General features: G+C 45.7%; 1 protein-coding gene across 3 annotated transcripts in view; it reads left to right on the top strand.

The window, feature by feature from the left end:
• The window catches only part of LOC115202479 (glutamate receptor ionotropic, NMDA 2C), a 73995-nt gene that overhangs the window by 12381 nt on the left and 38939 nt on the right, over window positions 1–22675 (top strand). For all 3 annotated transcript variants that reach the window (XM_029766643.1, XM_029766650.1, XM_029766634.1), the window contains one exon: window positions 17051–17492. In XM_029766643.1, coding sequence (XP_029622503.1) covers window positions 17067–17492 — 426 coding nt within the window. In that variant the 5' untranslated portion in view covers window positions 17051–17066. The remainder of the gene's footprint in view (window positions 1–17050; window positions 17493–22675) is intronic.

Genomic DNA, 22675 nt, shown 5'->3' with positions numbered 1-22675 from the left:
TAGCCACTCGTCCTGGCTGGATGCCCATCCTAGCACGGCATGTGCTGGGCATGTCCACCGGACGCACCGGGCTGTGCGGGCGCACTGGCGACACAGCGCGCAACTCAGCATACCATGGCTCCTCCTCCAGATCTTCCCTCTGCAGGTCCTCAATCAAACGCCTCATCTCCTTCTCTTCCTCCGCCGTCATCCCCCACGAGAGCAGTGGTCTGGGCTCTTCCTCTGCCCTTCCGGACCACCCCATTAGCCCCCCCAAAAAAATTTCTTGGGGCTGTTTTCCGGGCCTCCTCGACCGCCGCCTGCGACTCCGTCTACCGGCTGGCTTTACCTCCTCGACCTGGGAATCCTTCCGCCAGGGTCCTTTCCCCGACATGATCTCCTCCCAGGTCCAGAACTCCTTTCCCTCGCGAGCCCATCTCTCGCGCTCCTTTGCCTCCCGCTGCTTGGTCCTGGTTCGGTGGGTTGTTCTGTAACGTTTGTCGTCGGGAGACGAGGAAGCGGACCAAAACGCAGCTGGGAGCGAATACATGTTTATTTAACACACTAGAATTAAACATGTACACAAACTCAAGTAAGAACTGCCAATACGTTACGTGCTCAAATAAGGAGACAACAACCCACAAACATCGTGGGGGAAAAGGAACTTAAATGTGATTCCCAATCAGACTTCACAAGCGACAGCTGTCTGATTGGGAAATCACCCCCGAGCCCAACATAGAAATAAAACACAAAGAAAGGCTATAACCAAAACATAGAAAATAAAGCATAGAAATGCCACACCCTGACCAAAATAGCAGAGTTCACCTGGTCAGGGCGTGACAAAGCGACACCGGTTGAGCATTCCTACAGCATTTCCCTCCAGAAGCCATGAGAAAGTTGTCCGGCTGCGGGGACTGTGCGAGGGGATTTATACTACTATCTGTACTTACTGGTGGCACAGACGCTGTTTCATCCTTCCCTACACTGAAATGACCCTTGCCTAACGATTGCGTCTGAAGCTGGGCTTGCAGCACAGCTATTCTCGCCGTAAGGCGATTGTTCTCCTGTATATTATGAGTACAGCGACTGCAATTAGAAGGCATCACGTTAATGTTACTACTTAGCTTCGGCTGTTGGAGGTCCTGACGAACCACGTCCAGATAAAGCGTCCGGAGTGAAAAGGTTGAATGAAAAAAAGTCGAGCGAGGGAAAAACAAAAAATATGAACGTAATTAAAAAGTAAAAACCGTAAAGTTGTCAGGTAGCAAAGTAAGGTTAGCAACAAAACGCACAGCAGCACGTAAACAAGTCTGCAAGTCTACAGGTAATTTTATGTATGGTGTACAAAGATAGGGTAGTCATTTAAAAATCATATTAAACACTATTATTGCCCACAACTTATTATGTGACTTGTTAAGCACATTTTTATTCCTGAACTTATTTAGGCTTGCCATAACAAAAGGGTTGAATACGTATTGACTCAAGACATTTCAGCTTTACGTTTTTTATTCATTTGTAAACATTTCTAAAAACATAATTCCACTTTGACATTATGCGGTATTGTGTGTAGATCAGTGACACACAATTGAAATGGAATCCATTTTAAATTCAGGCTGTAACACAACAACATGTGGAAAAAGTCAAGCGGTGTGAATACTTTCTGAAGGCACTGTACATCTGTGTTAGCATGACCAGGGTGAGAAGGACATGACTGATGAATCCTGCCAGGCCAGTGCTGAGAAAGGCTCAAGTAAACACGTGTTAGGTAAAATAGATTACACCCCGGATACCACTGTAATCTGCTACAGCCTCTCAAAGATTATTACCCTCACGCTCTTCCACATACAATCTGTTCAATCTCGCTACAGAGAGTGCTGACACAGCAAATGCAGAGGATGGAGTTTGGTACTATAAATGTGATAAGGGTGTGTAGGGATATACAGTGTATATCAAAAGGGTGTGTAGGGATATACAGTGTATATCAACATTTGTCAAATGACAGGACAACACGTTCCTGTATTCTTGGATTTGAAAAATGAGTTGTATACCCTTGTGCCTTTGATGTATTGTCCTTCAAATAATTGATCAAACAGAAAATGTGATTAATGATCAAATGTTGGCTGATGACACAGTATATAGTCTTTCATTGGGTTTCCTTCCTAATGGGTCTGGCAATGATGACAAATTGGTTTTATATGACCTGTCTGTTTGTGAGGGCAACAAATGTGTTCTGTGCACTTTCAATATAGTATGAGACGTTATCACCTAACTCCTGTGCTGCAGCTGCATGAAGATGACATGAAAATGTAGTAGTCCTGCATTATTACCCATCTGCTAAGTTATTAACAACCTGCCTGTCATTGTACCACTGACACACAGAGACAGGACATAACCTGCTGGCCTTTGCCCTACTAACACCACAGAGACAGGACACACTGTAAACCCCCAAACTCATTCTACCTTACACACCCTCAAATCCAAAAGCATAATCTTAAATGAGAAATCGGCAGGTTGTGTGTGACCCAATGCTCCACACTTCTTTTGTTGTGTTTTCACTTTGAATGAAAACAAGGGGGTTGAGCCCTGAGCCGCCTTGGGCTGGCCTTCTGGGCAAGGAGTGTCTTTGTGTTAATCCCGCCAACTCGAATGACCCTGCTGCCCCAGAGCTGGTCACTTGCAACCTAACATTACAGCCGCCAGAAACAAACCGAGCAGGTGAAGCAAACAAGCATCATTCTCGGTTCTTGGATCTGAATCAACTCGACCGCAAAAGAGACAAAGAAGCGAGAAAAAGAAGGCTCATGACCAATCCATAAACTCCAGAAAAATGTGAATACATTTTGAAAGGTGGAAGAGTGACTCCCAGATGGCCACCGTTGTCATGGACTGGTAATGTTAGGTGAGTGTTGGATTACATGTTGAGAGAGAGGATATAGGTAATAATATACTGGCCATAGTCTCACCTGAGAGAGAGGATGTAGGTAGTAATATACTGGCCATGTTCTCACCTGAGAGAGAGGATATAGGTAATAATATACTGGCCATGGTCTCACCTGAGAGAGAGGATGTAGGTAATAATGTACTGACCATGGTCTCACCTGACAAAGAGGATATAGGTAATAATATACTGGCCATGTCCTCACCTGAGAGAGAGGATATAGGTAATAATATACTGGCCATGTCCTCACCTGAGAGAGAGGATGTAGGTAATAATATACTGGCCATGTCCTCACCTGAGAGAGAGGATGTAGGTAGTAATGTACTGGCCATGGTTTCACCTGAGAGAGAGGATGTAGGTAATAACATACTGGCCATGGTCTCACCTGAGAGAGAGGATGTAGGTAATAATATACTGACCATGGTCTCACCTGAGAGAGAGGATGTAGGTAATAATATACTGACCATGGTCTCACCTGAGAGAGAGGATGTAGGTAATAATATACTGGCCATGGTCTCACCTGAGAGAGGATGTAGGTAATAACATACTGGCCATGGTCTCACCTGAGAGAGAGGATGTAGGTAATAACATACTGGCCATGTTCTCACCTGAGAGAGAGGATGTAGGTAATGATATACTGGCCATAGTCTCACATGAGAGAGAGGATGTAGGAAATACTGGACATGTTCTCACCTGAAAGAGAGGATGTAGGTAATAACATACTGGCCATAGTCTCACCTGAGAGAGAGGATGTAGGTAATGATATACTGGCCATAGTCTCACCTGGGAAAGAGGATGTAGGTAATAATATACTGGCCATGGTCTCACCTGAGAGAGAGGATGTAGGTAATAATATACTGGCCATGTTCTCACCTGAGAGAGAGGATGTAGGTAATAATATACTGACCATGTCCTCACCTGAGAGAGAGGATGTAGGTAATAACATACTGGCCATGGTTTCACCTGAGAGAGAGGATGTAGGTAATGATATACTGGCCATAGTCTCACCTGGGAAAGAGGATGTAGGTAATAATAGAGAGGATGTAGGTAATAATATACTGACCATGGTCTCACCTGAGAGAGAGGATGTAGGTAATAATATACTGACCATGGTCTCACCTGAGAGAGAGGATGTAGGTAATAATATACTGACCATAGTATCACCTGAGAGAGGATGTAGGTAATAATATACTGACCATGTTCTCACCTTAGAGAGAGGATGTAGGTAGTAATGTACTGACCATGGTTTGACCTGAGAGAGAGGATGTAGGTAGTAATGCACTGACCATGGTTTCACCTGAGAGAGTGGATGTAGGTAATAATATACTGGCCATGGTCTCACCTGAGAGAGAGGATGTAGGTAATAATATACTGGCCATGGTCTCACCTGAGAGAGAGGATGTAGGTAATGATATACAGCATTTCTTACCTCTCTTTCAGTGTTGGGGTTTACACAACCACAATTTAAACAGCCTCAGATTCCCTCAAAATCAGACCGTCTCCACCAGTATCTCCCTGTGTGAGGTTTGTGTGATGTTACTTTACCAAATGTTATGCATAGATGCATTCTTTGGGGTGTACGTTGGCCGAAAATGCTGTTGACCACCTAGCTAGCTAGCTAGTTATCTAGAAATGAAACACTATCATGTCAACGATCTGCATATCTAGCTTTTGCTAGCTAATGTTAGTTAGTTGAAATAAAGGCATTGGGGGGTTTGTGCAGTGTAGATTTATGATGCCATTGTTAGATTCCTTTGAGTACAAAACAGACCGAATACAGAAGATGTTAGCTAGCTAGCTAAGTAGCCTTGTTAGCTAGCTTGAACATTGAACACACTAAGGTTAGCAGCTAATGTAGCTAGCAAGCTAAACACACAACCTAACACTTACTGACTGGTAAGTCAGTGGAGGCTGCTGAGGGGAGGACTGCTCATAATAATGGCTGGAACGGTGCAAATGAAATGGCATGTGTATGATGTATTTGATACCATTCCACCTATTCCGCTCCAGCAATTACCACGAGCCGGTCCTCCCCAATTAAGGTGCCACCAACCTCCTGTGTTACCAGTCCATGAGAACGGTGACCATTTCAGTGTCACTGTTCCACCTTTGAAAATGTATTCAATTCAAATCAAATTGTATTGGTCACATACACATATTTAGCAGATCTTATTGCGGGTGTAACGAAATGCTTGTGTTCCTAGCTCCAACAGTGCAGTAGTATCTAACAGTGCAGTAGTATCTAAAAACGATTCACAACAATACACACAAATCTATAAGTAAAAGAATGGAATTAAGAAATATATAAATATTAGATTGAGCATTGTCGGAGTGGCATTGACTAAAATACAGTAAAATAGAATACAGTATATACATATGAGATGAGTAAAGCAGTATGTAAACATTATTTAAACATTATCAAAGTGACTTGTGTTCCCTTCTTGGCCAGTGATTCCAAGTCTATGTATATAGGGCAGCACCCTCTAAGGTGCAGTGTTGCGTAACCGGGTGGAAGCCGGCTAGTGATGGCTATCTAACAGTCTGATGGCCTTAAGATAGAAGTTGTTTTTCCAGTCTCTCGGTCCCAGCTTTGATGCACCTGTACAGACCTCGCCTTCTGGATGATAGAGGGGTGAACAGGCCATGGCTGGGGTGGTAAATGTCCTTGATGATCTTTTTGGCCTTCCTGTGACATCGGGTGCTGTAGGTGTCCTGGAGGGCAGGTAGTTTGCCCCCGGTGATGCGTTGGGTAGACCTCACCACCATCTGGAGAGCCCTGAGGTTGATGGCGGTGCAGTTGCTGTACCAAGCGGCGATACAGCCCGACAGGATGCTCTCAATTGGACAGGATGCTCTCATCTGTAAAAGTTTGTTTTAGAGGTCAAGCCAAATTTCTTCAGCCTCCTGAGGTTGAAGAGGCACTGTTGTGCCTTCTTCACCACACTGTCTGTGTGGGTGGACCATTTCAGATCGTCAGTGATGTGTACGCCAAGGAATCACCTTCTCCACTGCAGTCCCGTCGATGTGGACAGGGGTGTGCTCCCTCTGCTGTTTCCCGAAGTCCACAATCAACTCCTTTGTTTTGTTGATGTTGAGTGAGAGGTTATGTTCCTGGCACCACTCTCCCAGGTCCCTCACCTCCCTGCTGGCTGTCTCGTCATTGTTGGTAATCAGGCCTACTACTGTTGTGTCGTCTGAAAACTTGATGATTGAGCTGGAGGCGTGCGTGGCCATGCAGTCATGGGTGAACAGGGAGTACAGGAGGGGGCTGAGCACTCACCCTTGTGGGGCCCCTGTGCTGAGAATCAGCGAAGTGGAGGTGTTGTTTCCTACCTTCACCACCTGGGGGCAGCCCGTCAGGAAGTCCAGGACCCAGTTGCACAAGGCGGGGTTCAGACCCTAGGGCCCCAAGCTTAATGATGAGCTTAGAGGGTGCTATGGTGTTGAATGCTGAACTACAGTCAATGAACATTATGAACAGGTATTCCTCTTGTCCAGATGGGATAGGGCAGTTTTATCGGGTTTATCGGGTTTTCATTCCAAGGCGGATCAATCACTTGTCATGTACACTTAATGCAACAGCATGTCTGAAATATGTCCAGCACGCTCGTGGCTTAGGACAGCAAAGCAGAGCAGGGATCTCAATTTGGATGATGACATAAACTAATATCATTGAGTGTATCCGTTTGTGATTTTCTTCCCTGGGGTCATGGGGTGGGAGATAAATCAGAGGCTGCTGGGATTGGAAACATGCAGACTGGGAGATCCCTGTATGGAAGCAGTTAGGGTAGAGAGAACATGGGGCTGAATATTGGACAGTAGGATACATTTTTACTATGACAGCCTATAGCCCCAGTTTATTATGAGGCCATGATATGGAGAATAATTTCATCAGGACTAAAGAAGTAAATCTATAGGGAGGTGTCAGGGATATGACAGGTTGACATGCCCTGTCCGCGCTCCGCTAGGGCCCACGATTATCAAATCACCAGACGACGGACATAGAGTCACAGCTGAGAGGGACTCACCTTGCACTGCATCCAATATTGTGGTGACACCTGGCATCGGGATATAAAATTGAGTTGAATATTGACCTAGATAAAATGTGACAACAATACAAGACATTACGTCTTGGTGGAGGGGACAAGCAGGTGCATGTGTCTGATTTGAGACATGGCAGATATGTCAAAGTCACATCCTTCCAGATGAGGCAGTGTGTCTAAAGGCTAAGTTGTCTTTAAGAGAAAATATTAACTGTCAAACTACCATGTTGTTCTGTTAGTGGAAATAGTACATAAACACTCTGAGTGTGGCTACTCTAGTAGTCTGTTTTTAATCAGTGTGCAGTATTGTCACAAAGCTGCTTCCCCAACTTGTTCTATTTTGGTCACCATCTGAAAAGGCAGGAAACAAATGTCACTTAACAGTAATAATTCTGTGAACTATTGACTATACCAAGTCAAAATATTCTCAGAGTGCTTTGTTTTATCCTTGTATAGCTGGCAGTAGTACCAGGAATGTAGGTAATATTATTTGATGTGCAATAGAACATTTATTGAATGTTGTCTAAAGTAGAGAAAAAAAGAGGCAGAGGCTTTTGGCACTAAGGATCATAGATGCAGCTTGATATGACATTATTTTACATCACAATGAGGGAGCCATGTTATTGGCGATTGACTAGTTAAGTGTTCCCCAGATGGTGGATCAGGACCCAGGCTGGGTCGCAGCTACAGTATATCCCCCTGGGTTGCAGCTATATCCTCCTGGGTCGCAGCTAAAGCCTGGGTTCTGTCTACAAGTATTGTTTATCAGATGGTCCACAAAGCTCTTTAGATAGATCCAAGCTAAACAAAGTCTGGAAACCACGGTAGCAGTGAGGGCCAATGAATGGGAGTTGAGAGGATACTCAGTGGTTAACAGTAAAAGCCTAATTGATTCTAATTTACTTGACAGTGCATGACTGGAAGAAGCCGATTCACTGTATTCAGAAAAGCATTTTATTATTCTGTAATGCTTTCGTTAGAAGAAGTATCGGAGTCAGGTGCAGGACACAGGGATGAGTGCAAACAAAAACGTGTTTACTCAAAATCATAATAAAACTTCTTCCACAGCAAAAATACAGGGTTTGGAGAAACACCAACAACCACAAAACAGGAAACAATCACGGACAAGACAAACAGGGAAGCCAGAGGGTTAAATAATGAACATAATCAGGGAATCATAAACAGGTATGTATAATTAAGACAAAAGCAAACGAACAGGGAAACATAGATCGGTGGTAACTAGTAAGCCGGTGACGTTGACCGCCGAACAAGGAGAGGGGCCGACTTCGGCGGAAGTCGTGACAGTACCCCCCCCCCGACGCGCTGCTTCAGCAGCGTGCCGACACCGGCCTCGGGGACGACCCAGAGGACGGGGAGCAGGGCGATCCGGACGGAAGTGGTGAAACTCCTGGATTAACGATGGGTCCAGGATGTCCTCCGCCGGTACCCAGCTTCGCTCCTCCAGGCCGTACCCCTCCCACTCCACGAGGTACTGAAGGCCCCTCGCCCGATGTCTGGAGTCCATAATGGCTCGCACTGTATACGCCGGGGCCCCCTCGATGTCCAGAGGGGGCGGAGGATCCTCCCGCACCTCAGACTGCTGGAGCGGACCAGCCACCACCGGCCTGAGGAGAGACACATGGAACGAGGGGTTAATATGATAATCAGGGGGGAGGTGTAACCTATAACAAACCTCGTTCAATCTCCTCAGGACTTTGAATGGCCCCACAAACCGCGGACCCAGCTTCCGGCAGGGCAGGTGAAGGGGCAGGCTTCGGGTCGAGAGCCAGACCCAATCGCCCGGTGCATAAACCGGGGCCTCACTGCGGTGGCTGCCGGCACTCGCCTTTTGCCGCCTGATGGCTCGTTGTAGTCGTACATGAGCAGCGTTCCATGTCTCCTCCGAGTGCCGAAACCATTCATCCACCGCAGGAGCCTCGATCTGGCTCTGATGCCATGGTGCCAGGACCGGCTGATAACCTAGCACACACTGAAAAGGGATAAGATTAGTAATAGGACCGGAGAAACCTACCCACCTCTTGGTTGACTCTTTCCACCTGCCCGTTACTTTCGGGGTGGAAACCTGAGGTAAGACTGACCGAGACCCCCAGGCGTTCCATAAACGCCCTCCAGACTCTAGACGTAAATTGGGGACCCCGATCAGACACTATGTCTTCAGGCACCCCGTAGTGCCGGAATACATAGGTGAACAGGGCCTCCGCAGTTTGTAGAGCCATAGGGAGACCAGGCAAAGGAAGGAGACGGCAGGACTTAGAAAACCGATCCACAACGACCAGGATCGTGGTGTTACCCCGTGATGGGGGAAAATCTGTCACAAAATCCATCGATAGGTGTGACCACGGTCGTTGAGGAATGGGAAGGGGTTGTAATTTCCCTCTGGGCAGATGTCTAGGTGCCTTGCACTGTGCGCATACCAAACAGGAGGAGACATAAACCCTCACGTCCTTAGCTAACGTGGGCCACCAGTACTTCCCCGCAAGGCAGCGCACCATCCAACCGATACCAGGATGACCAGAGGGTGATGTGTGAGCCCAACAGATCAAACGATCGCGAACATCAAACGGAACGTACATGCGCCCAACAGGACACTGGGGGGGGAGTGGGTTCTGCATGTGACGCCCGTTCAATGTCCGCGTCCACCTCCCATACCACCGGTGCCACCAGGCAAGAAGCTGGAATTATGGGAGTGGGCTCCGTGGACCGCTCCTCTGTATCATACAGCCGGGACAGTGCATCTGCCTTCACGTTCTGGGAACCTGGTTTGTAGGAAAGGGTGAAAACAAAGCGTGTGAAAAACATAGCCCACCTAGCCTGGCGAGGGTTCAGTCTCCTCGCTGCCCGAATGTACTCCAGATTTCGGTGGTCAGTCCAAATGAGGAAAGGGTGTCTAGCCCCCTCAAGCCAATGTCTCCACGCTTTCAGAGCCCCCACAACAGCCAACAACTCCCTATCCCCCACATCATAGTTTCGCTCTGCCGGGCTGAGCTTCTTCAATAAGAAAGCACAGGGGCGGAGTTTTGGTGGCTTACCCGAGCGCTGAGATAGCACAGCCCCTATTCCAGCCTCGGATGCGTCCGCCTCAACTATGAACGCTAAGGAGGGATCAGGATGTGCCAGCACTGGAGCCGTGGTAAACAAAGCCTTCAGGTTACCAAAAGCTCTGTCCGCCTCAGCCGACCACCGCAGTCGCAGCGGTCCCCCCCCTTCAGTAAGGAGGTAATGGGAGCCACCACCTGGCCAAAACCCTGGTTAAACCTCCCGTAGTAGTTGGCAAACCCTAAAAACCGCTGCACCTCCTTTACCGTGGTTGGAGTCGGTCAATTATGCACGGCTGAAATGCGGTCAGTCTCCATCTCCACCCCTGACGCGGACAAACGGTACCCAAGGAAGGAGACGGACTGTTGAAAGAACAGACATTTCTCCGCCTTGACGTAAAGGTCATGCTCCAACAGTCGGCCAAGCACCAGGCGTACAAGGGACACATGCTCAGCGCGGGTAGTGGAGTATATTAGAATGTCATCTATATACACCACTACACCCCGCCCGTGCAGGTCCCTGAAGATCTCATCCACAAATGATTGGAAGACGGATGGAGCATTCATTAACCCATACGGCATGACGAGGTACTCATAGTGCCCAGAAGTGGTGCTAAATGCCGTCTTCCACTCATCCCCTCCCCGGATACGCACCAGGTTGTACGCACTCCTGACGTCCAATTTTGTGAAGAAGCGCACCCCATGCAATGACTCTGTCATACTAGCGATAAGAGGCAGCGGGTAACTGTTTTACAGTAATCTGGTTCAAACCTCGATAGTCAATGCACGGGCGTAAACCTCCATCCTTCTTCACAAAAAAGAACCTTGAGGAGACAGGTGAAATGGAGGGCCGAATGTATCCTTGTCCCAGAGATTCGATGACATATGTCTCCATAGCCTCCGTCTCCTGCTGTGACAGAGGATACACGTGACTCCTGGGAAGTGCAGCGCCCTCCCGGAGATTTATCGCACAATCCCCCGGCCGATGGGGTGGTAATTGAGTCGCCTTCTTTTTACAGAAGGCGATTGCCAAATTGGCATATTCGGGGGGAATGTGCATGGTGGAAACCTGGTTTGGACTTTCCACCGTAGTGGCACCTAAGGAAACACCTAAACACCTCCCTGAACACTGACCGGACCATCCCTTGAGAACCCTCTGTTGCCACGAAATAATAGGATCATGAGAAGCCAACCAGGGAAGACCCAACACAACAGGAAACGCAGGAGAGTCAATCAGAAAGAGACTAATTCTCTCCTCATGACACCCCTGTGTTACCATAGCAATGGGAGCTGTGACCTCCCTAATCACCCCCGACCCCAAAGGACGACTATCTAGGGCATGTACAGGGAAGGGAACATCAACGGGAACAATAGGAATCCCTAATCTATGGGCCAAGGACCGATCAATAAAGTTCCCAGCTGCGCCTGAATCTACTAGCGCCTTATGCTGGGAATGCGGGGAAAACCCCAGAAATCCTACAGATAACCACATGTGAGCAACAGGGGGGTCTGGGTGAGTCGTGTGCCTACTCACCTGAGATGAACCACCAGTGTTCCGCCTACCACCTCGACTTCCTGGAGAACCTCCCCAGCACCGACCAGCAGTGTGCCCTCTGCGGTCACCGCTAGTGCATGGAATGGTTCCCCCTCCGGTCTCCCTCGTACCAGCCCCTCCCAACTCGATAGGTGTTGGGTCTAAGGGGCTGGGGGATGGAACCAACGGACCCCGATCCGGACATCCGCGGGAGGCCAACAGGTTATCCAGCCGGATCGATAAGTCCACCAGCTGGTCCAGGTGGAGGGTGGTGTTCCTGCAGGCTATCTCCCTACGAACGTCCTCTCGCAAACTACACTTGTAGTGGTCGGTCAGGGCCCGCTCATTCCATCCCGCACCCGCCGCCAGAGTTCTAAAGTCCAGCGCAAACTCCTGAGCGCTCCTCATCCCCTGTCTTAAATGCAACAAGTGCTCTCCCGCCGCTCTCCCTTCTGGTGGATGATCAAATACTGGGAGAAGTCCTCGTAATTATCCAGAGTCGGGCCTTCCTCTCCCCAGATGGCATTGGCCCAATCCAGGGCTTTACCAGCCAGACAGGAGATGAGGGCATTCACTCTCTCGCGTCCCGAAGGTGCCGGCTGGACAGCCGCCAGGTAGAGCTCCAGCTAGAGTAGGAACCCCTGGCACCCGGCAGCTGTTCCATCATACGCTCCCGGGAGCGAGAGCCGAATCCCACCGGATACTGACGACGGATGGGTGGGCATGGGTGTATGATGAGGTGCTGGTGGAATGGCTAGGTTGAAGGGAAATCCTCTTCTCTCAACTCTCTCCATAGTCTGCAGCACGCGATCCATGGCTGTCCCGAGACTCTGTAACATTATCGCGTGCTGCTGGATGCGCTCCTTTACTGGAATAGGAGGGGGCTGGCTGCTCCTGCTGACTCCATATTAATGGTCCGTGATTCTGTAATGCTTTCGTTAGAAGAAGTATCGGAGTCAGGCGCAGGACACAGGGATGAGTGCAAACAAAAACGTGTTTACTCAAAATCATAATAAAACTTCTTCCACAGCAAAAATACAGGGTTTGGAGAAACACCTCCAACAACCACAAAACAGGAAACAATCACGGACAAGACAAACAGGGAAGCCAGAGGGTTAAATAATGAACATAATCAGGGAATCATAAACAGGTGTGTATAATTAAGACAAAAGCAAACGAACAGGGAAACATAGATCGGTGGTAACTAGTAAGCCGGTGACGTCGACTGCCGAACGCCGCCCGAACAAGGAGAGGGACCGACTTCGGCGGAAATCGTGACATATTCCTGTTTAAATATACTCAAAATGCTCATGAATTACCAGATTAGTTGAAAGGTAATGGATTTTTGGGGATTAGAATGACAGTATTTTATCTTCATGGCTTAGCTAAACCCATAATCACAGGTGAATGGGAAATGAACTGTGACCACAATGATCGGATGAAATAGTTGGCGGTCTTTGCATTAGTGAAGGTCAAATTGTCAATTACACTGTGTAGGGTTAAACTAATCCTTTATACTGAACACATGCATAATATATGGGAATGAAAAGGAGATTTATACTGATTAGACTTGAAAGGGTTTTTTATAAAGGAATTCTAATAGGATTTAATGTAAGTATGTCTTTTTCATGTTAACCCATTGTTGAGTACCTGCAAATTATAAGGTTTCCTTACTCAAGTCTAAAATGTGATAGGTATTAAACATTGGGCTCGTCAGCTGATGTTTCATTGATGAAAAGCAAGAGAAGAGGTAAAGTTACCAGCAGAGAGCCACGAGGCACCAGCATGCCTATCCAAGGCTTGGAGCATATTGACCAAACTGTGCCCAGGATGAGACAGGTGTAAGTCTTAGCAGCAGTTTCATGCTCTGAATACGAATTGAACCATTACGTCAGCAGTGACGAGCACAACAACCCCCCCACAACAAGATGTACTTACTGTACCACTGTGGTCTTAAGATACTGAGCAGGGCTAGGAATTGGGCATGAGGAGAGTACAGTCAAATGTCTGTGCAGTGGCTCCTGAACAGATGTGATAATTGTAACACTGTAAGTAAATAAATGTGTCATCTCAGCTGACTTTCAACCAATCACCTTTAGGACAAAGGGATAGCTGAAAAGGTGTCAAACTAAAATCATTTCATTTCTCAGGCCAGTCCAGAAAAAACAAAATACATCTGGCAGGTGTTATTACAATAACAAATGTAAATGTAACCCCTTGACCCTTGCTATTTAATCAAATGTGTTACAGTAGAGACAGTTCTCCCAAAGATTACATACGTGAAGTGGTACAGAGACAGAAATAATCAGCTTCTCTGGTTTCATAAGGAAACAGCAGAGGACAACTGATATTCTAAGGGAAATGCTTTTACCAACTCACCCACTAGAGGGGGATAAGCAATTCCTCATTGTAAACCCATCGGGTCTGAAAGCCAAGGTAAAGATCTTGAAGGATTCTGTTAGGACTGTGTGCCATTAAACAGAGATAGAATATCAACTGTCACATAGTTAGATCTGGTATCTGTTTTACTCTGTCATCTCCCTCTTCCTAACACTTTTAGCTGGATGCCAGTTCTAAAAAGGCATGGCATAATCTTTGCGGTCGCACCAGGGATTTGCTCAGTAGTAACGGTGCATGGGGAAACGGTCTGAGCCCTTCTAAGTGCCAGACTGGAACAGTGGCAGAAGCTTTGATCTAATCTGGTCTGTGGGCCCTCGCGCCAGCCAGCGGAGACTTGGGCAGAGTCAAGTGAGAGAGAGAGGTCGCTAAACTGAACACATCCCACTGATAGGAGGCTGGGAGCTGGAGCTGTGAAAACTCGAGCAGACAACTAACACATATCAAATCCAGGCGCTGAAAATTGGGGACTTGCAGATTCACAGAGTGGATTACATCTCTAGAGTGCAAAGAATTTGACATGGTAATGCATTCCAAAATCCAACCCCAGATTACAGAGGTCATAGCGATGAAGACAAATTATTGGTCCCATGGTCCCAAACTACAGTATTTACCACTCATCTCTGGCAACCAGGCTTAAGAACCAAATAAACTGTGATCTGAAAATAAATCAACATATAATAAGAACAGTGTCAATTATGTACCCAGACGTGCATTTTCTATTACAATATCCCTGACTAAAATAAATATCCACAGTGAATTTTGATCCCTTACATTGGAATAAAGCCTCAAGCCAATGTACGAGTTTGGGGGTGGATTTAGCTCCATGTAGCACAGTAATAAAAGCCTCTTTCCTGTGTTTTGGAGACTTTGGGTTGTGACCAAGCTACAGAACGACTGCAATGTTCAACAACTTTGAACAGGTTTCATGACTATATTGCCCAGCGTTATTGCAAATCACAGTGGTGGGAGTTCCACTTTTGTTGTCAGCAAGGTCAAATTGGGCTAGATGGTCAAATCAATGTTTCCACTGTGCTTTAATTACCTCCCGATAGCTGTTCTGTGTCTCTGTTTGGAATACACCTTGGTAATAGGGGGCATATCGACAAACATAAGTCATCTGATTAAGTCGATGATGACTCATTGGCTGTTGTGTTTAATTCCACATCCCCATTTTACCACAGTAATCCCCCATGTAGGTGACCTTCAGACAACCACCTCAGCTGTTTCACTGCCTTGATTAAACATGTGGAAGGTCAAGCTCTTTTAATGAGATCCTCCTCAAAGACATTAACCCTAACGTGTTCCATCATACAATGGCCGGATAAGACATGGATAATGTCATTGAAGGAAAGCAATACATTCCTGCTCTGTGTTCTTAACAATTTAAGGGATTATCAATCAGCCTGCATGATCAATGACAGAAATATGGCCTATTTTTATGACAGAGGAAACTCAGCAATGATGTCATAAAAGGAAAATATGTATGTCAATCAGCACAACAAATCCATCATGTTTTTGACATGGTCAATATCTAGCAACTTTCATAATGCCTTTCCATTCTCAGCAGCCTACCATCATTGGTATTCTAGGCTGCTCCGCTACTAATGACAATCTATAATGGTCCTTTCTCAGCCATGTGCTGCTGATAAGGTCCCTGACCAGCAGTGTGATGCAGAAATCCCTACGGTCCTCTGGGAGGCAGCTTTTCAGAGTGGAGACTATATTATCACGTAGTCCAACCAATTACCCCGTGAGAACGTCACCGCCACTTTACTGGTACACTCCATCTACGCTAACACAAGCCCCTCGTCCCATTCCCTCGATCAGGCAGGGGTTGAGGAATGGGGGACTGCAGTGGGTCCCCCGCTATCCTACATGTCTTGATAGGGAGACACAATCATGCTGTGGGCCATGACACCCGCCAAGGAATACTGAGGATTACATTGTATTCACCCCACTGTGATTCAAACGCATGCTAAATCAGGTCCCCTTGACAGGATACCACACACACACGCACACACTCACACACACCACACAGAGTCAGGCCCGCAGGCAGCAGTGTGACAGATAAGTCATAGAGGATGACTCTGTCTGACAGAGGGACACAGTATCTGACCAGACATTAAATGGATTGGTGAATGTAATGCTGTAGGATCTAACTCCATTCAACTCTATTGTGAAATACATCATTTTTTCTACTCTGCCCTACAGCTATACATATCTGGAAGATCAAAACAAGCTAAAGAGTTTTTGGTCGATTTGATCATTTATTCATTACCTGGAACATGAATGTAGGATTTATGATTTCAAACTAAAAGTGAATCCCTTAACAAACTTTGTTACTGTCACTGTGTCACTGTACTTTGGGAAAATTGCATTGAAGTATATTAGCAATGCAGTGTTTTTAAACACTGATCTTATCAATTCATTTCAAAGGCTCATCTAAGGGAAAACTGTCATCCAAGTTAAGTTGCATTAGGTTTTTTCCGTAAGCAATGCCTTAGAAATACAGCATGTAGCTGCTGTTAAAAATAGCCTCCATGGCCAAAACCAGGTTTCCACCTATTCACATCACATAATACCCATGCATTCAGATGTTTTGCAGATTAAGTTGGAATAGCTCTGCAGCATTATTTCAGAGGGGGAAAAAATGTCACGAGAGATAAATGGTAAATCCTTGTTCTCCATTTGTTGCATTAAACAGTAGGCACCATCTGCTGTATTCGACTGCAGAGTACAACAGTAGTGGGGCCGCAGCTGCCATCCGCAGGCACAGCAACCTGCTCACTGCCTTGTGTTGCACGCCAAACACTCACACAGGAAATAGTACCTGGGTCTCTCATCATCCACCTGACCCAACCCACCACTCATGGCCGCTTACATAGAGACACACCTGCACATGAAGCACATGACTCACAGATGAAGCTAGAATGTCTCTAAACTACAGGCAGTTGGTTTGGTAAGCTTGCCTGGAGGGATTACTAAGCATTATCACAACATTGCACAAATTACACTAAACGGTCCCATGTATCTAATACAAATGTCTTTACTCATCTCTCTTCTCTCCTCCTCTCATCCCCACCCTCGTCCCCTCTCTCAGGCAGTAGGTGACTGAGATGGGCGTTCGTTTAGGCCGCTTGAGTGACTCCCCGTGGTGGTGGCCGCTGCTGCTGTTGCTGCTCTGCACTGCCCCCTGGTGCCAAGGTCGGCCTTTCGCAACGCCCTTGCCAGCAGTCAACGTGGCGGTGGTGTTCAGTGGCTCGGCCTACCAGCAGGAGATCAAGGGGCGTCTCAGCAGGGAGAACTTCATGGACCTGCCCTTGGAGGTGAATCCCATCACAGTGCTGGTAAACAACACCAACCCTCGGGCCCTGCTCACACGCATCTGTGACACACTGGCGGCCAACCGCGTACATGGTGTGGTGTTTGAAGACAACATCGGCTCGGAAGCCGTGGCACAGATCCTGGACTTCATTGCCCTGCAGACGGCAGTGCCCATCGTGGGCATCAGCGGGGGCTCCGCCATGGTCCTGCCACACAAGGTCAGTGACCAGGATTGGGCTGGGGGACACTTGGCTCCTAGTGTCTAGGCTGCCTGAGGAACATGCTTAAGTTCATCTTCTTTTTATTTTTGAAATAACCTTGAAGGCCACATTATTTGTTTCCCCAAACTGCTGTAGGACGTAGCAGCTTAACTGATGTGTGGTTTATGACTACACAGTCATATTACATCAGAGGTTTTAAACCCTTTATATTGTAGTGACCGGGAAATAAAGAACCGGTAAAGACCCCTGGCACAACTCACAGCACAAATAATAAAACCAAAACAACAATATCAACAACACAGGTCCCCCAAGGTGAGCAAAGCACTCAGATCTTGAAAGCGCTCTACCACACACACACACTGGCCAACAGTCATTAGTCTGGTGATTATCAGTCATAATGAACATTAGCAGACACACATTGCCATTTCCAGGTGACTTACAGCACATGATTATAAACTTACTGAATGTTAACGCTGCCCATACAGACACTGTTGTTTTTTTGTATCTGGCGGTTCTAGGCCAGAAAGACTGAAACAACAAGATACGGTGTTAAACCAGGAAGCAGAGGTCCAAATACTGCATCTAGTACACTCATTAAAATATGATGGTCAAAATCAAAACCTGTTAGCCTCTGCCACTTCATCCTTGTTCTATTTTTAAACTTCTGGTCCCACCAGACACAAAGATGTTAAACTAGAGAAATCTATTTGTATTCGCTGGTAACACATTTACAGTTTACAGTTGGACCCCTCATGTCAATAGAGTTATGCAATGATTTGAAATGTTGTATTACCCGGCATCATGCACTGGAGTTTGGCACCAGTAAATTGTCAGAGGGATGTTTGTGATACAGATTAGACTGCCGTTAAATTGCTTTTAGAGTAAAGCCTCATAGGTTTAGGAGCAATGATCCCTCTCCCAGAGTGTTACACAAAGGGCTCAGCCACAGAGAGAAACTTTAATTAGACTGAAATGGCTGTATTCTCTAACTATATCACCATCAATCTTCCCATAGGACAAACACAGCTCTGCGTTTTGCAGAGAATCACATACTACTCACAGAGACAGAGAATGCAGATTATGAGCATCACAATACCACTCACAGAGACAGAGAATGCAGATTATGAGCATCACAATACTACTCACAGAGACAGAGAATGCACATTATGAGCATCACAATACTACTCACAGAGACAGAGAATGCAGATTATGAGCATCACAATACTACTCACAGAGACAGAGAATGCAGATTATGAGCATCACAATACTACTCACAGAGACAGAGAATGAAGATTATGAGCATCACAATACTACTCACAGAGACAGAGAATGCACGTTATCAGCATCATAATACTACTCACAGAGACAGAGAATGTAGATTATGAGCATCACAATACCACTCACAGAGACAGAGAATGTAGATTATGAGCATCACAATACCACTCACAGGGACAGAGAATGCACGTTATGAGCATCACATCTTTATTGGTTCTATGCAAATTGATGTAGGCTGAGGATACAGAGGACTGCTGGGGCATAGCTCGCCAATCCACCGACCATAAACAAAGAGTTTATTCAGCGGGGGAAAATGGAGGGTGATAAAGCAGGCTGGCTGACCTCGGCCGGTCAGAGCAAGAAGAGAATACTGCTGCATTGTAATGTCTAATCAATTCTAGGAATTTCAGCTCCGGTAACTGTCTGTTTGAGTATGCGGCACACAGGGAACTGAGTAACGGAAAATATGAGGTCTGCCCGCCACCCTCGATTTCCATCAGTTAATCCACAGCTCAAATAGGATTTTCTCTCCCTCATGTTTGTGAGATTTTCATAATAAACGTGAGAAACGTGTTCCTCCACAACAGGAGACGACCAGGGCCATGGACTCGCAGTACCTTGATTATGCATTCACATTCATACAGATCCTCAGGGGGTTGCAGTTCAATAGAGAGCTGGTTAAAATGGATGCATTCCAACTCAATTGAATTTAAATACTTTTTTCTAAACAAAAAATGGATTCATTGATTCAATCTTTACTTTGTGTGTGGCCGAGATGATTGAGAGGGAAAGTGTATTTGTTAGAAGTAACCCGGGGTCCATCAACAAAACAGTAATCAATATAGGGCCCAACAGACTGGCTGGTGTATTAGACACTGTGCTTTGTTACATCCAGCAACTTCGTCTCCCAACAGCTGTCGTTGTAATTGGAATTTCCTTATTCCAGTCCACACATTACTGGACTGCTCCCTTGTCAAATAGCCACATTAAGTCAAGGAAACATGTTGGGCAATCAGGGCATGGGCATTGCTTCTTATGGGCAATAAAGGCAGTGTCACAGGCTAGCTAATACCTCCACTAGGTAATTTACACATTTAATTACGCCAAGTTGGGGAACACAACAGCTAATCATTCATGATAAAATCCAACATAAATAAAATAGGAAAAATGCAATTATCTAAAGGTTGGCAGCAGTTTAATTGATAGTGTGTGGTAATTACTATGTGTACTACAGTTGAAGTCAGAAGTTTACATACACTTAGGTTGGAGTCATTAAAAATAGTTTTTCAACCACTCCACAAATTTCTTGTTAACAAACTATAGTTTTGGCAAGTCGGTTAGGACATCTACTTTGTGCATGACACAAGTAATTTTTCCAACAATTGTTTACAGACAGATTATTTCACTTATAATTCACTGTATCACAATTCCAGTGGGTCAGAAGTTTACATACACTAAGTTGACTGTGCCTTTAAACAGCTTGGAAAATTCCAGAAAATTATGTCATGGCTTTAGAAGCTTCTGATAGGCTAATTGACATAATTTGAGTCAATTGGAGGTGTACCTGTGGATGTATTTCAAGGCCTACCTTCAAACTCAGTGCCTCTTTGCTTGACATCATGGGAAAATCTAAAGAAATCAGCCAAGACCTCCACAAGTCTGGTTCATCCTTGGGAGCAATTTCCAAACGCCTGCAGGTACCATGTTCATCTGTACAAACAATAGTACACAAGTATAAACACCATGGGACCATGCAGCCGTCATACCGCTCAGGAAGGAGACGTGTTCTGTCTCCTAGAGATGAACGTACTTTGGTGCGAAAAGTGCAAATCAATCCCAGAACAACAGCAAAGGACCTTGTGAAGATGCTGGAGGAAACAGGTACAAAAGTATCTATATCCACAGCAAAACGAGTCCTATATCGACATAACCTGAAAGGACGCTCAGCAAGGAAGAAGCCACTGCTCCAAAACCTCCATAAAAAATGCCAGACTACGGTTTGGAAAATCTGGTGGATTTATTGAAGCGACATCTCAAGACATCAGTCAGGAAGTTAAAGCTTGGTCGCAAATGGGTCTTCCAAATGGACAATGACCCCAAGCATACTTCCAAAGTTGTGGCAAAATGGCTTAAGTACAACAAAGTCAAGGTATTGGAGTGGCCATCACAAAGCCCCGACCTCAATCCTATAGACAATTTGTGGGCAGAACTGAAAAAGTGTGTGCGAGCAAGGAGGCCTACAAACCAGCTCTACACCAGCTCTGTCAGGAGGAATGGGACAAAATTCACCCAATTTATTGTGGGAAGCTTGTGGAAGGCTACCCGAAATGTTTGACCCAAGTTAAACAATTTAAAGGCAATGCTACCAAATACTAATTGAGTGTATGTAAACTTCTGACCCACTGGGAATGTGATGAAATAAATAAAAGCTGAAATAAATCATTCTCTCTACTATTATTCTGACATTTCACATTCTTAAAATAAAGTGGTGATCCTAACTGACCTAAGACGGAATTGTTGCTATGAATAAATGTCAGGAATTATGAAATGTAAATGTATTTGACTAAGGTGTATGTAAACTTCCGACTTCAACTGTATGTACAATACTGTGAAGGCTAGTTCGTAATGACAAATGGACCATGGGACTTGGCTTATAATCAGTTATACGAACGTTAGATCATTCAATAACAATGTAATAACAATAGTACGATACAAAACACAGAGCAGAGCAGAGAACACTTAATGTTGTTGGATCCAGAGTTGATGGCAGAGAGAGAAACTGAAGTGGCACAGACCTCATTAGAGGCTGGCATAGAGCCTTGCCCACAGCATGGTGGCACTCACGGGCTCAGACTGATTAGAAGAGCTCTATCTTCATAAAAACCAAGGCCATCAACAGCCTCTGCCAGAGCAGGTGGAGACAAGTATGACGGGATGTGATGTTCATCAGCACGTCTGTTTCGTGTCCCTGAGCCTGAACATAAATGGTACCTTTCCACAGGAAACAGAGTTAGTTTGCAGCTAGTGCAGCCTTGTGTAGTGATGTCATCCTTCCTATGGCTTAAGTCAACTAAACTGTCTGCACTGGAACAATTAGTGTTACATAGAATTAACTAACTGTTGGTGGAACCATGGACTCAAATCCAGGCTTGGGCTGGTCTATATTCTACTTACACGATGTGTGCCAGTACCAAACAGAGTGATATAAATGTTCAAAGATACAATCCTATGGAAACGTGAGTTAATTTACAGAATATGGAAATTAACGCTCACAAAATGTGTTTGTGTGCTTACGCACTAGAAATGAATATTCATGACTTCATTTAAAATGTGATGGCACTTAAATGTCACCACAGATGTAGCCATTTATGTGAACCTTTAAGATACCTTTAAATTAGCTTTTCAATGAGGCTGAGCGATTGCTCACCATTGATTGATTAGTGGGACGCCGTCCAAGTGTCACATCCTGACCAGTAATAGGGGTTATTTGTTATTGTAGTTTGGTCAGGACATGGCAGGGGGTATTTGTTTTATGTGGTTCGGGGGTTATGTGTATGTAGAGGGGTGTTGTATTTATGTGTTCCGGAGTTTTTGGTGTATGTTCTTGCTTTGGTATTCTAGGTTGTGTATTTCTTTGTTGGCCTGGTGTGGCTCTCAATCAGGAACAGCTGTACATCGTTGTTTCTGATTGAGAGTCATACTTAGGGAGATTGTTTTCACCTGTCCCTTTGTGGGTAGTTGTTTTGTGTTTTTCACCTGACGGAACTGTCAGTGTCGTTTTCATATTGTATACGTGTTTTTTTGTTTCACCTTCTTCAATAATTAAAAAGATGAGTATACATTTTCCTGTTGCGTCTTGGTCCTCCACACACGACACTCGTTACACCAAGGTGGTCGACAAGCCA

The sequence above is a fragment of the Salmo trutta genome, chromosome 1 (genome assembly GCF_901001165.1).
Source record: "Salmo trutta chromosome 1, fSalTru1.1, whole genome shotgun sequence".
NCBI classification, from domain to species: Eukaryota; Metazoa; Chordata; class Actinopteri; order Salmoniformes; family Salmonidae; genus Salmo; species Salmo trutta.
This window is presented reverse-complemented; position numbering and strand designations above follow the sequence as displayed.